We start from the raw sequence: 16,830 nt of genomic DNA on the forward strand, positions 1-16,830 counted from the left end.
ACCTGTAAATGTTTGATAATAATAAATGTGTTGTGTTCACTATTTTAACATGTGCAAAGTAGGGAACTAGAATTTGTACATGCAGTGTGCCAGTATGCCTTTCAAGTCAAGCTCCATAGTGGTCGTGTTCGAGAACATCAAAACCGTACTGTATCATGGGTACATTGTGACTGACTGATCTACAAATAATAAAAGACAAGAAAGGGAAGAAAAGGCAGGACAATCAATCAAAATTGATTGGTTGATTGATTGACGATTGATTAAGGGAGGGGAAAATAAGACAATAATAAAAGCTGTTATAATTGTGATAATCGTCTGTGGTGTGTTTGTGTGGCCTGTGCCCAGTTCTTCATTGACCCTGCCCTGTCTTAAAGAATCTGATTGCTACTGGTGATTTCCTATTGGTTTATACAGGAGATGTTATGCAGATGATCTAGAATCATTTGATATGTTAAACTGACTAATGTTAATTCAAAAAGTCCATTAAATGATTTATTGTTTGCTGGCCTGAGCCAGCAATTGGTGGAGCTGAAGGGAGGGGGTGGGGGTGTCAGCTGGTTTTGATGTGTGGCAGTGAATGATCAAAACAGGCAAAGGCTACACTCACTGAAGAGCATCTTGAGGGTTTCCCACTGCAAACTGGCAGCAATAGAATTGTCTAAAATTAGTGTGTATTTTTGACCAGCTTGTGTGATGAGATGTAGCTAGTTGTTATACGTTTTCATATGCACATTTTCTGCCGCTTTCAAAGGAATAGTCCTCAACTGGAAGGTAAGACTTTATTTTTTTGTATTCTCACCGCTTTCTAACATATCTAACATTCTTAGGGTAAGCGTATATGTCTTGTATAACTTCATAATGCAATCTTGATGAATTAATAACTGTAAATATCTCATGTAAGCTACTTGACATCTAGTAAGCTTAGACAACCTCTCTCTGTTTTGTTATGTAATGTTTCCACGGTCTTTCTTTGCTTCGTGTGCTGTTGACTGACCTGCAGTTTCAGTTACATGACTATCACAAATCTAGAATAGTCCTTAACAAACTAACTCAAATTTCCCGCCCACAATCAAATAGAAATATATAAAACAACACTTCGATTCTAACAATTTCTTGAAACTCAAACTTCAGACTAATTTGTAAACCACTATGACAAGTATCTTATATGCATTGTCATATTTTTCTTTATACAGAGAGATGTTATGGCCTCGGAGAACTTACTGAATGGAGATCAGAGCTTTCATGGGGAACAATCTGAATCTAATCTTCTGAGGAGCCAGGGTGAGAACCATGAAAGCAGCAGGCCATCAACTCAGACCAGGCCGATGAGAGAGGACAGAAGGGGATACATAGCACCAGCTCTCTCAAGGGACTCTGGAGTTAGTTCCATAGACCATCACCAGGTGCCGGAAAGCAATGAAAGTAAGCATTGATATTAATATTGACTTATTGTCAATGGCATAAAACCTTATCATAATACAGAACATCTTGATAACCAGGCATTTATTTTTTCAGAGCAGCAAACAGAATGCTTTTATTTTTAAAGATGTGTATAGACATCTAAGTTTAAAACAACTTTCACCACTGCACTTTGACTTCTGCTTTCGCTTATTTGAAGTTGTACATGACAAAGCGTGATGGATGTTTTAGTGTGGAGCAGCTATGGACCAGAGGATTCTACTGAAGAAACCATGGACACAAGTACATTTTCTGAGGAAGAGCTTCTTGATATAACATTTGAGGCATGCAATACCGCTGGCACAGGTACAAATCACCTCTTGTAATAACAGCGGTACATTAGTGTTCTCTTTGTGTACTGGCATGCTTCCTCAGTCTTTGTTCTCCATAGGAGAGGTTCTGGTCTCCACGATCATGCAGTACCTGCAGACGATGACTAGCCAGAGCCCAGAACAGGACAGGCTGAATGCTTTGAATCGTATGCTGGACCCTGAGTGCCGGGACCCCGCTATTAGCAGGGCCAAATTCCAATCCACCATGAGGGAGTGGATTGCCCAGTGCAGCCAAGATGGGTAAAGAAAAATCCTTCAGACAGCTAACTGCTATAGAATGTTCATCGGCAGCAGCCTTATAATCAACAACATGCCTCAGAAGTTTTGCCACTAAAAATGACTCAAATTTGTAGTTGATTGCATCTGTTTGTGTGATTTATTTTTGATAAAACATTGGTTAATCTTGCTAATCTGCTGTGTACCTATAATTGGAGACTAATGATTGTTTGTATCTTTCAGCATGCATGAGGACGACAAACATATTTCAGGGGAAAACCCTTGTAAAGTGTCTATAAATGGTAAGGTTTTACTTTTGTAGGCAGCCTGGAAATCTGCCTCAGATTACAGTGCAGCACTGATTGTGTTGTTCTTTCAGGGATGGATTTCTCAGGTCCCGAAACTGCCTTCTCAGAGAGAGAACAGTGTCATTGGTAAGTTATTCAGCTTTCTCAGTCACTCATGATTTGACTCTTTCTATGCAGTACTACTTCTGTATTCTACTGTATTCAACTGGCTTCCAGTTGAAGCTCGCATTGGCCCTCCCACCCCTACGGGAGGAAATCTCCCACTCAGCCCAGTCACATCACTTCTCTGTCCTGGCACCCCAGTGGTGGAACTAGCTGCCCCCTGAAGCTAGGACAGCAGAGTCCCTGCCCATCTTCCGAAAACATCTGAAAACCTGCCTCTTCAAACAGTATCTTAAATAATTATCCTCCTCCCCCCCCCCCGCCAATAAAAAAAAGACACACACACACCTTCTAGCTCTGACTCTACTGACAGCTATATTATTGAGGAAAATTGTACTTTCTATGCCTGTGATATGTGGTTGTCCCACTGTGATAAGTGGTTGTCCCACTGTGATATGTGGTTGTCCCACTGTGATAAGTGGTTGTCCCTCTATCTCAAGATTAATGCACTGTAAGTCTGAATAAGTCACTCTGGATAAGAGTGTCTGCTAAAATACTACAATTTAAAATGTAAATGTATTAATGCTATAAATCTGACTCCTCCTTTGGCTCTAGTGACTCCAGGGAGTTGCTGGCCACTGTGTCTGAGTTGAAGCATGCGCACCGCAGAATGAGTAAGCAGAACAACAGCCTGTTGAGGACTGTATCTCAGGGTGAGGACACCAACCTGCAGCTCACGGTGGAGATCACTGAACTAAGTGCCAAGCTGACCAGGTACTGTCTGTGAAGATGGAGCAATATGTTGTTTTGATATGGTGGAACATTATATGGATTCATTATTGCAAGGCGTGGTAGTTCTGATGATTTACTGTTGTAAAACTGTCTGTGTGACATCCTCAGTGCCCAGCGGTCAGCAAGGAGAACCAGGTCCCTTGTAGAGGAGCTGGAGGAGGCCAGGAGAGCCCTGAAGGAGGCAAAGGAGAGAGCCAGCCAAGCCCAGGCTAGCAGCTGCAAACTGGTACTGCACTCAGCTCTTAGCAGGAAATGACATATAAGGAAATTACATACAAATGGCTTAGGCCAGAGTGTGGATGATTTTATTGGAATGTATACATTTCCATGTACATTGTACCTTTTTTCAATTTTAGAGCAAAGAATGTGACTGTCTGAAAGCACACATTAAAGTGCTTGAAGACAAGGTAACTTTGATCTTTATTATTATTTTATAATGTATGTACAATGTTTGTCATGCCACAAACTGTCCACTATATGTGTGACAAAATCCCTTTCATATCTGCAGAATGAACAACTCACACTCGAGGGGACTTGTTCTGAAGATTGTCTCAACAAATTGAGGAAGGTTAATGCTGAGATGAGGGTAAGAACTGTTGGCCAGAACATCTCTGTCTGTCACTGAGATAAGAGTGCAGTAATGGAGATTCTCTCATTTGTTTTGCAGGAGGAACTTGAAGAGACCCTTGTCATGCTGACTGTAAGAGACAGGGAACTCATTAAGGTTAGTATACCATACCTTCACACAGAGGGTTCATTCTCTGTTTTACAATGACTGCATTGGTTGATTTCTCTATTTTTTCTGTTCCTTTCCAGAAAGACATATTGATGGATAAGCTGAAGAACTCTCATCTGGAGAACCACAGAATCATTGAGGTATCTTCATATTAACATTCATCATTTCAAGTTCCTGTAGTTATGCCTGTGCACTAGCAGAAAGTAGCTCTGATTGTTTTTTCCCTGTAATTGAAGGGGCTACAGTCAGAGTTTATGCATTTATCAGAGCATTCCCAGCAAGCTCTTTTGAGGTAAGTGCTGTCAATCATTTCTATGTCCATATGCTACTCGTCATTGTTTTTGTTACCAACATCTCACCCAACAGCTGTTCAGGTGACATATTTGTTGGAGCTCATTCCTGACTGAGAATGTATGTGAGTGACATCATCACAATGGGACAAGCTAGGGGTCAGTGGGGTCAGTGTGTTTAACCTGGTGGTGTGCTGCTGTAATTCATAGGTTTGACATGTACTGTAGCAGTCCACCAGGTTTCCAGGGAAGGAGTGGAGGTGTTCCTAACCACCGCTCTCTGCATGCTGAGATCCAGGACATTCAGCAGGTGACAACGGCTTTAGTTCTGCAGTTGGTTATCAAAAGCCCTATCGCGTTACTATAGGTTTATTATAACAATGTATTTCCCTCAGCAACGTGGGGTTCTGGAGGAGATGACTGGTCCGGTATGTGGGGTTGTGACCTCTCACACTCAGAGGGATGATATCCAAAACATAATTCACAGGATCAAGTCTGCTGAGCTGGCCCACCTTCTCCACGCACACTACCCAGAGAGAGTGAGAACTCACACACACACACACACATAAATACTAACACTGTCGGAAGGGTTTTGAGGGTCTAATGTCTGTTCAATCACTCAGGATTCTGTTGGTGGTTGTGCTGTTGAGACCCTGGAGAGGCCATATCCCCACAGCCAACAGCCACAGCCACAGCCTAGCATCAAGCAGCAGCTGGTTAATGTGTATGTGAGTTTTTATCCCCTTCTCTCTTCTGTTGTGATTACTGACATAATAAAAGTACGACAATGATTGCTATTTATTGAAACCCATTCTGATAATAAAAAAGCCCCGTGTTGCTACTTGCCAGAGCAATTATATGGACTACTATTATGTCATCCGTAGTAGTTACTGGCTTTCTGTCTAAGATGTTAGAGATAAGGGCAGTTTTAGGATCCTCGGTTGCTTCAAGATGTAACAATGTGTGAGTGAGTTGTTTATAAAGTCCAGGCTGTTCTTCCAGACTGAAGGAACTGGAGCTGCAGACGACTCTGTGGGAGGAGAGAGAGGAGAAGGTGGCAGAACAGCGGAGGCTACGGGAGCAGCAGGAGCAGAAGCAGAAGCCCCAGGCCAAGAAGGCAGCTGTGGTGAACTGGTGGAGAACCCTTAAGGTGGAGGGGAGTAGGACCAAGGCCAAGCCGGAAGACACCCTGACCCAGCCCAGCCAGGTCCTCACTGAGACAGAGTCCAAGCTTCAACAGGCAGAGGACACCATCACAAAGATTAGGGAACAGGTATGCCACCTTGAGGCTGCTCTTAGAACTGCCCAGGAGGGCGTAGCTGAGCACAAAAACATTCAGGACAGGGTGGGAGTTCTTCACAAGGACAAGGAGACCAACACGGTGAGAGAGGAACCTGGCTGGACTGGGGAGGAGGCATCAAAGGAGCGTAAGGACGTGGCTGTGGCTACAGACCCTGTGGAGGACCCAGGTAGATCAGAGAAGGTAGCAGGCCAGTTTGTGACCTCAGAGGGTCTGCTGGTGACCCTCAGGAGGATGGAGGCCATGGTCAGCAGTGCCCTGGAGGCAGCTGAGCTGGTTAGGGAGAGTCAGCGAAGGGTCAGCCAGGTCAAGGAGAGGATGGAGAGCATCACTCAGAAGATGGAGGAAGCTCTGACCAGAGCAGCGGACACAGAGGGTCAGCTCAGTTCCCTGGAGGCCAGGATCACAGCCAAACCTCAGGTCAGTTTGCATAGTCTTTTCTGTGTATTACAAGATTAGTGAGCTCAAATAAGCACTGACAGTGAAAGTTTAGAATTTTCATTAATGTGCATTTTGAATATGCAACCCCACATATATGCTCACATGTCTGCTTTTGCAATGATTACCAATGATCTACTAGGCTGTGTTTGTTTTCCTCCTGTAAAACTCTTAAAAGTTATTTACAGCCGTTTCATTTGCATTTCCTTTCTCTCTTCTGTTCAGAAGTTGCCAGGTCCTGTAGGGCATACTGCCCAGCCTGATGTTGAAGCTATAGGCAGAGACAGATCCAGGAACCCCTCTCCTCCAGGTCCTGTAGGGCAGACAGCCCAGCCTGATGTTGAAGCTATAGGCAGAGACAGATTCAGGAACCCCTCTCCACCAGAGCCTGTGACCGAAAGCTACAGCAAGTCTCGATGGCCCCTTATAAGCGGTATGATGAGACTACTACTACTGAAATACAGGGCAAACACAGCATTTGTATGTCACTGACTGTAGCAGTATTAATTAGCCTACTCTACTGTAAGAGGAGAAACACAGAGGGAAACAAATTTGTTAGCCACATTCCTTTTTATTAGTAATCGCTGGGGATGTTACTGAAATAGACCCAGCAGACTGTAACGTACACAAAGCAGCTGGCGTAGAGAGCCTGAAGGCCCCTTGGTGAGTGTCACTCATCATGAAGGGTTTACTGTGACCACCATGGGCCTTGCCCTTTTTTTCTGTGTCTCAGGAGCCCAAGCCTTATTATCTGGGGAGGAATAGAGGAAGCCCCTCAGTAGAAACACCAGGATGTAAACAGTGAACATTTGGTGTGGTTTGCTCTCACAGCTAGAGGGAAGACCAGCTCTGTTTGGTTCACACCAAAGGGAGCCATGCTCATGTGACCTCCATGAGGAGAGTCCATCTATGCAAAGTCACAGCCTCATTCAAGTTGATGAGTTTAGAAAATCTTGAGAAGTTGTTTGTTATGAACAGGCCTACTGGTCAGTGTTTGTTAGTGTGTTGGCGATCAGATCACTACATTAGTTCTACAGTACAGTGTAGTTAATCACCTGACCCTTGCACCTGTTCTGCCAGGCTATTTTGTGGTGATGAGAAGTCTTCTATTTGCTTAACAAATGAAGCATCTGCCATGAGAACAGCAATATGCCAGAAGGATCCGCTGATGCTCAAATAACATTATGACACTTACCTTACGTATTCTCACCTGGCAGGCATTCTCACAAACCCATAAAATATGGCACATACTGCATGTAGGTACTGCAGGCAACGCAGGTGGGATATGTGATATGTGGACGACTGAAAGCCAGCACCAGGCTAATGTAATACCTCTGAATGTGGGCTGTTAGTCATCTTACCCCATTGATGTGACTCCTGGCGCCTTTCACTTTAGAAGGAACTAAAAGGAGCTCTGGATGCCAGCATCGGCTCTAGCTTGGTATTCAAAATCAAATGCAATCCATCCAAAACCTCCAGCCCTCCCCGCATGGAAATTAAGATATCCTTCTACGGCTACGTTTCGACAGCATCCGGTGAAATTGCAGAGAGCGAAATTCAAAATAGATTTTCAAAATATTTAACTTTCATACAATCACAAGTGCAATACACCAAAATACAGCTTAACTTCTTGTTAATCCAGCCACCATCAGATTTCAAAAAGGCTTTACAGCAAAAGCAAACCATGCTATTATCTGAGGACAGCACCCCATCAAACAAACCCGCCAGGCGCGACACAAAACTCAGAAATAAAGATATAATTAATGCCTTACCTTTGAAGATCTTCTTCTGTTGGCACTCCAATATGTCCCATAAACATCACAAATGGTCTTTTTGTTAGATTAATTCCATCGTTATATCCCCAAAATGTCCATTCATTTGGTGCGTTTGATTCAGAAAAACACCGGTTCCAACTCGCTCAACATGACAACCATTTATCTAATAAATTACCTGTAATCTTGGTCCAAACATTTCAAACAACTTTCCTTATCCAACTTTAGGTATATTAAAATGTAAATAAACAATAACATTTAAGACGGAATACACTGTGTTCAATTGCGGCTAAAATGAAAGTGGAGCGAGCTTCAGGTCGCACGCCCCAAACAAGAGTATACTAGGCTGGACCCTCGTTCTGAATAGCCATACTTCTTCATTTCTCTAAAGAAAAACATCAACCAATTTCTAAAGACTGTTGACATCTAGTGGAAGCAATAGGAACTGCAACCAAGTGCCACAGAAATCTAGGTTCCCATAGAAAACGAATTGAAAACACAGTGAACTCAACAAAAAACATTTCCTGGATGGTTTGTCCTCTGGGTTTTGCCTGTCAAATCAGTTCTGTTTTACTCACAGACATTATTTTAACAGTTTTAGAAACGTTAGTGTTTTCTATCCAAATCTAGTAAGTATATGCATATCCTATCTTCTGTGCCTGAGTAGCAGGCGGTTTACTTTGAGCACGCTTTTCATCTGGACGTGAAAATACTGCCCCCTATTGCAAACAGGATATTTGGAATAAACTTTGCAAATGTAGGCCTGTTAAGGTGTTAGTAAAAGGCCAGTATTCCAACACACCTATTGTAACATCTCATGAAATAAGCTGGTAGGATAGTAGTCTTTGTCTGTTTACCTTGTTATCAACATTCTACTAAGGCCCTCTACTCCGATTTACCCGTAAAACCCTAAAAGCAATTTTATATCCCCTGCACATTAGTTTCATACCAACCAGGGCAGTTTAATACGGGCTTGTGTTTATTAGAAGATATTAACTAGAATTCAAGTATGTTTTGTTCATACTGAACATTTTGTGCCAAAACATGTGTATTTAGTAGTACGGTAAACTAAAGCAATATTGTACATACTGTACTGTAGGCCCTATCATTGTGTACAGTATCACTTGTACAGATGTTTATGGATTTTTACATGAGCAATACCTATAGGACTCGAGTAAAGAGTTGTGGAGCAGGTGTATGTCACTATCAAGAGATTGACTCAATTCACATACACATGTAACAAGATATTGAAATTATTTTGCTGAAATCAGCAGTGGCAGGAGCAAATGTGACAATTCTACTATAGTCAGAAGCAAAATGGCTCTTATGACCATTTATGCTTTTCTGAGCCTGAGAGCTCTCGGTGGCGACGTTGTAAAATAAATACTAGACAAGAATGAAGTGCTTCCAAGATGTTTTGCCAACGTGAAGTGCAAACGGATGTTTTCCTGTCTGTCCACTGTTGGAGTTGGATAGCTGTGATGTGGTTTCTTTTCTCAACCTGCCACTGACCCCAGTATGAATGAATTATAGATCCTTGTGATCATTCTATTTCCCCCTGTAATTACATCTGAAAGCCATGAGGATGTTTCCATTGATAAGGATGCTTCAAGTAGCATGTAGCATTGGTGTAATTTAGATTTATGCTTGTTCGCAATGACGGAACGACACTGTCTTTCAGGAGAGGTTCAAAAGGATATGACACAATAGGCCTGCCGTGGGCCAAGTGCTTTCAACCAGAGGATCAAGCGTCCCATGAAACTGGTTGCCAGGTTATTGTTGCCCCTAGAAATGGAGGTAGGGGGTGAGGTAGAGGACTTTCTGAAATACTGTCCGGTCCACCAATTAGACAGACAGCTCAATCGGTGCGTCATCCTCAGAGGAATACTCCTCAATTTAGTGGCATTAATTTACATACATACAGTACAGTACCAGTAAGATGCAAATTGAGCCCTTCTCACTTTCTCTGGTTTGGTTCAAACAGGTGCCATTTATTCACGAACTGGAGGAGGCAGCAACAGTGGCAGCAAGGTAAGATATATGTATATAATTTTTTTGTTGGTACTTTTGGTGTTGTATAGGCTAATGTAACGAAGAAGAAATATTGTTTGCAAGTTCATATTTTACTACACGTCTTCCCACTTTGCCTACAATTCTGATCGATGTCATGTATTTCCTGTTGTAGTGACAGTTCACTGCCTGAATCATTACTATGTTTGTCTTATAACCTGTATGACTAGGCTCTTTGTTCTCTGTATCTGTTCAGTAGCATGATCCCACATGTGCTGACAGCCTGTGCCTCTGAATGGAACTTTGCTTTTTGATCTAATTGAGTAAAATACGAGAGGAATATCTAGAATGTTTTCTACAGCCCTTTCTCCTTTCCTCTCTAATCCTTTCTGGGCTTCAAACACCCAAACCTGAGATAAACAATTATCCTCACACTGTAGCAGAGGCCTGTCAGCCCATATTAGAGCAAACTGTACCGCTGCTCCCAGAACAGTGAGATACAGGCTAGCTGTGTCATTATTGGATCATTTAATAATCACACACTAACAGAAGGCCTTTTCTCTTTGTTGTGATCTGATTTAAAATGGAAACAGGTTCCATAATGTGTCTGCTGTTACTGGTTCCAACTTCCATTTTCTTTATGTGATGTGTAGTATCCCCTGTTTCTCATACTGTCTCTTATGGTCTATTAATGACCTGTAAAAAAGTGTATCACCTCAGATGATCCATAACATTTGAGAAGCTTATCATGAGAGCTTTTTTAGTCTGTGTGCCTCTGTATCTAGAAAACAGAGGATGCAGATGTGTACATGAGTAGGTATGTGCGTGTATGTCTGTGTGTTTTATTTTAGGTGCTCAGTAGGAGCTACCCACCCACCCTTCATTTCTTGAGTTTATGTGACTGCTTGGAACACTGTTTACACCCTAAACCGTGTCCTAGACTCCAATCTGGTGGGGGATGGAGGAATGATAGTTTGAGTTATAAGGTGTTTTGATCAAACACACACACGTCCAAACTCTACCCTTCCCTGGTCAGACCTCTGCCCCCACAGAATGATCACAGAGAGGAAAAAAGAGCAACTTGGCGCTCACAGGCAGAGTACGAGCTCAGAGTTGGAGCTCAGAGTTGGAGTGTAATTCAGGAGATGTGATCAGTCAGGGCTGAGGGGAGCGGCAGCCTCAGAGAAAAGCTGTACACATACACAGCAGCCCAGAGAGGCACACAGAGCCTTCTCCTTAAATGGTCAAAGCTCCCAGGAGTGAAAGAGAGGCTGGTGCTGGAAAAAAAGACGGGGAAAGGAAAAGAGACAGCCAGGGATAGCTAGGTTTTCTGTGAAAAAAATCTGGGAATTACAGTTTGACTGAGGGAATGTTCTGTCGGGTGTTTTATGTGGAGTTAATGTGGAGCTAAGCAGTGAAGGTGGTATCTCTCACAGGAGGTTACAGGTACAGCTATTGATCTATTCTCTGCTCTGTGGACAGGTAGACATGATGTACTGTACGCACATTTCATTTGTTTAGAGATTAGAGAGTCTGCAGCTGCATGCATAACATTGCACGTTATCATTAGTATCGTTGGCTATGTGCATCGAGTTGACAGCCATGTAAACATTTACACTGTTCATCATCACTTTGGGGTTATTATGACTTTGTTGGAATATGCATATCTCTGATGAGGGTCTATAGGCTGTCACTTATTGGGAAGATAGCAATAGTTTGCTAAGGGAGAACAATAATTACAAGACTTGGTTGGAAGTTGCACATACTGGGATTCTATGCATGACCAGCAGATGCTAATGATTTTTTTGTTTTATTGCGATACTGTATATAGCCATGATCGCCTAAATGGCATTGGTATTTTGAACAAGCTCACTTGCCTCCCCCTCTATCTTTTCCCGTCCATCTCTCATCTTTCTCACACTCCCTCCATATCCTGTTATCTGGGATGGTGGCTGTGTAACCACCACTTCCTCTGCCGGTTCTGTACTCCCTGTGCTTTACACAACCAAATTTTAAACAAATCTGGCAACAAGCAGAGGGCTTACGTAACAGGGGAGAAGGGGGTCGGGGCGAACGCTCTGCTCAGCTCACTTTATCATGAGGGAGCAGCGAGGCCAGCCCTCTGCCTTGCCGTGAGGTAACTCTGTGGCCCTCAGGGACCTGCCTGCTAAAGGGGACAGGCTGGAGGTTCCCAAAAATAGCTCTGGTCAGGGGAGAGAGAGGCTGAGAGGCCCTGTGTGTCCAGTGGACAGATCCTTGCAGGCGTGGATGTACTCCCGGGCCCGGCAGGAAATAATCAGAGTGATTCAATTACACTGCAATATTCATCTCATTGTCTCTCTGTTTAGACTCCTGCAGCTCAGCTTGGCCCCCTTGACTCTGTTTGCTTTGAAATTGACTCTCACTGCGGACTCCCAGAAACTATCTCAGCCCAGGACATTGCTTCTAAATTGCAGTGTTGCACTGTAAAAAAATAAATAATCAAACAACACCCACAAATCTAGTTATTTCAATAAATTGTTATTAAGTTACTGGGTCCACAATATTTTTGGTTTACTCAACTTTTCGGTCCAAGTGTTACTTGAACAACAACAAAAAAATAGTTGGTCCAAACTTGGTCCAAACCAAGCTCTAACTTGAGAAAACTTTGATCAACTTGATCAACTGGAAAATATGTGTGCTTAACTTTCCCATATGCTCATTCAACTAAAAATTATTATTTGGGCATCTTACCTTAAAAAAGTCTATAGAACTAGTTACACACAGAGTGCTGTTAACATACAGTACAATGTTTTCAACATACATATTTGACACACGTTGACATACATGATTACAGTGTGTATGTTCATTTGTATGGTAATTGTTGTTCAACATGTCCTCACCTGGAAGTTGAACTCACAACCTCTTGGTTCAAGGCATTCCGATCTTCCTGCTACACCACCCAAATAATAATTTATACTTGAACATATGAGACAATTTAAGCAAACATTGTTTTAAGTTGACTGAATTTTTGCCTACGTTTTCTAATGTTGCAGCTAAGTTTGGGCCACACATATTTTTAAGTTCAGGTAACGATTTGACCGAAAAGTTGAGTAAACCAACAGTGGAACAAGTTACTTAATAATATTTAGTGTAAACATTTACAGTGTGTCAAAACCCTTGCAATGTTGACCAGCCACAGTACAGCAGTCTGTCTGGACAGCCTTCATTTGTCACTGTGTGACTGTTCTTTAGATGATAGTTAATAAATTATGTTAATAAATAAAAACAATGTTTGAAAGTGTTCTCTCCACGTCATCTCCTTCATCATGTGCAGATATAGAAGTGTCTAGGAGTAAATACGCAGGCTTGATAAGGAGGAGACCTTCGGTACTGAACCTGAACTCACTAAACCCTCACACTAATGGAAATAGCAGCATTCTCTGATGTTTGACAATGCACTAGAGATTTATAACGGCTTGTTATTAACTTTTATGACAAATCGTTTGTCTGTTTATTGTGGTATGTTTGACAGGAGATCCGGGTGCATTTTGTGTTGTCTATGAGTGGTTCATCACAGCTCCAGTTGTAGAAAGTTGGCCTATCTAGACATTGTGTTTTGTGAAGGCCATAACAGGACAGTGATTTAATTTAGTCAGTGTTGGGTCTTGTTTTTCTTATCAGAGAATGGCACACGGTTCTCCTGGCTCATTGGCTCAATGTGATTATGGAAAATAAAAGGCCATGTCCTTACAAAGGGGCCGATCAACTCCAGTTATGTTATAAGTATTTCAAACTGAAAATAAATCATTTTTCAAGGTTTTGTTCTAGCTCACATTTGCTGTTCCTGGGTGTGGACAATCTGCTTTTTAATTCTATAAAAACAATTAGACAATAAGAACATAAGTACTTTCATCTTACTGAGGCCTGGTCAAAATATCCCTCTTGTTCCTAGGAGAATGCTAAACAGTCTACTTCCTCCCTTGTGAGGGATGGGTCTATTAGCCTCGCGTTCCCAGCATCCTCTAGCCACGTTAGCCATGTTTGTCATGACATTTACCAGCATACACTGTTACTGTACTGTGTCTGGACTCAGGACTCAGGAAGCCATTCCTCAATGAAATGTGCACTCTGGATTACTTATGAGCAAAGATAAGAGGGTGAATGTGTTCTGTTCTACAGCTTATTGTTTTTCCCTTCTGCTTAGTGAATACTGAACACATGACACTGAATCTCTCATTGCCGGCATGTCAGAAAAATCCATTGATGCGTTCTCTCTCGCTTTTTAAATGTATTTTAAATGTCTAAATAGGCTAGGTCTGATACGGCTAACAGCCCCATGAAACACTAAACATAGGTAGGGACTAGGAGATGATGAGCGTGGATGACACATCATAGTTCATGAATGGATTAATGGGAGATGTTGTTTTTCTCTGTCAGAGCTGTGATGATTCAGAGCCACCCTGCACTGAGGACAACAAACCAAGCCAAGTCCAATGTCCTGACTTTGTCCCAGACCAAAAGCACAACAGTACCAGCAGTAATGGTCCTGCACCTGCATTTTTAGGTAATAGATCCACTGTCGTCTTCAAATCAAAATCCAGTGTATTCGTCACATACACAGTTTACAGCAGGTATAATACTGTAGGTGCAGCAAAATGCTCATGTGCAACTCCCATTTCTTCCATTTCCTTATGGCAGGTCATACAGTGCTACCATTCATTTGCATGTCATTTCTGCTCCTATCTCCTGCCCATCTGCTTGTTTCATGTGTTTTGTTTTCACACGTCTGCTACTCTGCCTACAACATGTTGTTAGTGTGACTGGGACCTCCCTGTCTGTGTTGGTTCCTCCCTCTCGTAGGTTTCATCCCAGTGTCAGAGACACAAACGCCCCCAGTGTCCCCATCACAAGTCTTCCTCCAGTACGAGTGTGCACCTCCTCTTACCGTCCCACCGGAAACACCCCCTCAGTCTGCCTGTGTCAGTCACGCTGCCGCTCACACTGAGGAGAATGTAGCAGGGTCAGTGTTTATATTCTCTCTCTTTTACAGGAAGAGGATATTGCATGTGTTTAGATTAACAACCCCACACTGAAGAGCGAGGCTAAGGTGAGACTGTGCAGGGATGCCAGTGTTTACATGGTCACACACCAGCGCCCCAATAATATACAAGGGCACTCAGTATGTTCTTAGGAGGAAGCGGGAACTGTCAGAAGATTGCATAAAGTTTGTTCGGAAAGGCCCACCGCTCCGGGTTTAGAATGAGGAGGCGGTGGTATTTCACAGAGCAGGAAGCAGTGGAAGTTATCACAAATATTCAAGCTGATATACGGGTTACAATTGTGTTTGATATGATTTTGGAGAGATTTAACTGTTGATTATGGATGAAGAACAGTGTGTTGATGTGTTTGATCAGTCTCAGATCGGAGGATCCCAGTTGCCGTGACTACTGTCAGTCAGAGGCCCGCGACTGTGGGAGTGGCCAAGCATTGCCGCCTGGAGACTGTGGGAGAAGTCAGCCATCAAACCCAGGAGACAGTGCTGTTAGTAAAGCCTCTGAACCAGAAGATCGTGGGAGGAGCAACGCATTACAACCAACAGATATTGGGTGTGATCTTGAGCATTGTGGGAGTTTCCATTCTCGAGATCTACCGACTGTTTTAATAACAGGCTCAGATAAGGTAAGTTAGGACTGAATACTTTTTTTTTTTTTAATGAGGATAGCCTCTTTTATGATTAAATACTTAAGTGATTCCCAAATCATTGTAGTTAAAATAAGAACACTCACACACTATTCTAAATGGGCAGAGACAGAAACATAAGCAAGTTATTTTACCCATTTAAGGTGTACACATCCTTCCAAAGCCATGGTTTCCTACACAAACACCCCCTCCCATACCCAGGAACAGAGTGAGTGGTGCTTGTCTGCTGGCTGTGAGGGGCACGGGTTGGCTGATGGTTAGAAAGGCAGGGGGGGGGGTTAGAATGGAGCAGGGGATCCTGGAGTGAGCCCTGGCAAAGACCATTAGGCTCAGAGAGGGAGACTCCAGTTAGAATGTGACCTCCGTCAACCCCGACAGAGCTCTGACTGACGGCATGTCTGATTTGGATGATTCTGGCTCTGCTCTATGACATTTTCCCAGAGTATTATTTCCATAGGCATGTTGAAATGGATAGGATAAATAATTGTGTTTGTTTCCCCTTTAGAATCAGATTGTGATTGTGTGGTTAGATATGCTCGTTTTTGTGTAAATATGGTAGTTCAAGCTAACCTTGCTCTGTGACGATTTAATTGCAACCCTTCTGACCTTTCATTCTCCATTGTGCTACCTCGCTGTCTCCATGTTTGATTTGCCTGTCGTAGATGTTTAGATCCATTACAAGACAACGGTATCTTGTTTTTCTTTGTTCATTCTCAGAATTAAATTAATCTAACTTTAATATCTGGAAGAATGCGCTCCTCTGGGGATTCCCGTTCTCCCAGATTAACTTGGCTCATCCGCCCCCGCCTCTGGGGAGAGAAAGGCCACATTTGTTTATGCACTGCTCTGGAAGCTCCAGGACTTGTTAGTCAGGTCTAACACTAGAGAGAAGCAGCTGACATGTCTGTGTGATGGTTTGTCTGAGACGTTATTACAGTAATATGCCGCTAGAGAGTTGTGCTGCATCTGGAATATTGCAATGATAATTCATGGCATCATAACCAAGTTATTTGAGAGAAGGGTCGATTCCATTGTAACAGAGTGACGCTGACTCTCTCTTTCACTTTCAAATGTTTAAAGGACCAATGCAGCTGTTTCTACCTCAACATCAAATCATTTCTGCATAACAATTAAGTACCTTACAAACCATGTTTCCATCCAACCATTTAATGCGGATGAGTTACCTAACGCATGAAAGAAAGTCACAACCGGGCGGATGGAAACATAAAATGCCGGTACAAAACAATTTGTTCGTTTGACATGGTGAGATCTTTTTGTGTGGGTAAAATTAATTATCTGAAAAATGGCAGTGGAAATGTATGGGCAAGTATTGATATAATAACCATCATATCAAAGTAAACTTGGAGTCAAGTGATATGGTGTGTTGTCCTCCC

The 16,830-nt window shown here is 42.6% G+C and overlaps 1 protein-coding gene across 1 annotated transcript in view; it reads left to right on the top strand.

Annotated features, from left to right (window-relative positions):
* Positions 1-609: 609 nt before the first annotated feature.
* Positions 610-16,830, top strand: part of LOC135503704 (uncharacterized) — a 31,644-nt gene continuing 15,423 nt past the window's right edge. The window contains exons 1-22 of the mRNA XM_064921854.1: positions 610-771; positions 1,194-1,422; positions 1,619-1,764; positions 1,850-2,030; positions 2,250-2,308; positions 2,386-2,440; positions 3,032-3,190; positions 3,317-3,434; positions 3,565-3,615; positions 3,717-3,794; positions 3,876-3,932; positions 4,025-4,084; positions 4,181-4,236; positions 4,445-4,544; positions 4,630-4,773; positions 4,858-4,958; positions 5,237-5,954; positions 6,198-6,405; positions 9,729-9,775; positions 14,174-14,300; positions 14,597-14,756; positions 15,151-15,415. Of these exons, the coding sequence (XP_064777926.1) occupies positions 1,638-1,764; positions 1,850-2,030; positions 2,250-2,308; positions 2,386-2,440; positions 3,032-3,190; positions 3,317-3,434; positions 3,565-3,615; positions 3,717-3,794; positions 3,876-3,932; positions 4,025-4,084; positions 4,181-4,236; positions 4,445-4,544; positions 4,630-4,773; positions 4,858-4,958; positions 5,237-5,954; positions 6,198-6,405; positions 9,729-9,775; positions 14,174-14,300; positions 14,597-14,756; positions 15,151-15,415 (2,871 nt within the window). The 5' untranslated portion in view covers positions 610-771; positions 1,194-1,422; positions 1,619-1,637. The remainder of the gene's footprint in view (positions 772-1,193; positions 1,423-1,618; positions 1,765-1,849; positions 2,031-2,249; positions 2,309-2,385; positions 2,441-3,031; positions 3,191-3,316; positions 3,435-3,564; positions 3,616-3,716; positions 3,795-3,875; positions 3,933-4,024; positions 4,085-4,180; positions 4,237-4,444; positions 4,545-4,629; positions 4,774-4,857; positions 4,959-5,236; positions 5,955-6,197; positions 6,406-9,728; positions 9,776-14,173; positions 14,301-14,596; positions 14,757-15,150; positions 15,416-16,830) is intronic.

This window comes from Oncorhynchus masou, chromosome 2 (genome assembly GCF_036934945.1).
Source record: "Oncorhynchus masou masou isolate Uvic2021 chromosome 2, UVic_Omas_1.1, whole genome shotgun sequence".
Classification (NCBI taxonomy): domain Eukaryota; kingdom Metazoa; phylum Chordata; class Actinopteri; order Salmoniformes; family Salmonidae; genus Oncorhynchus; species Oncorhynchus masou.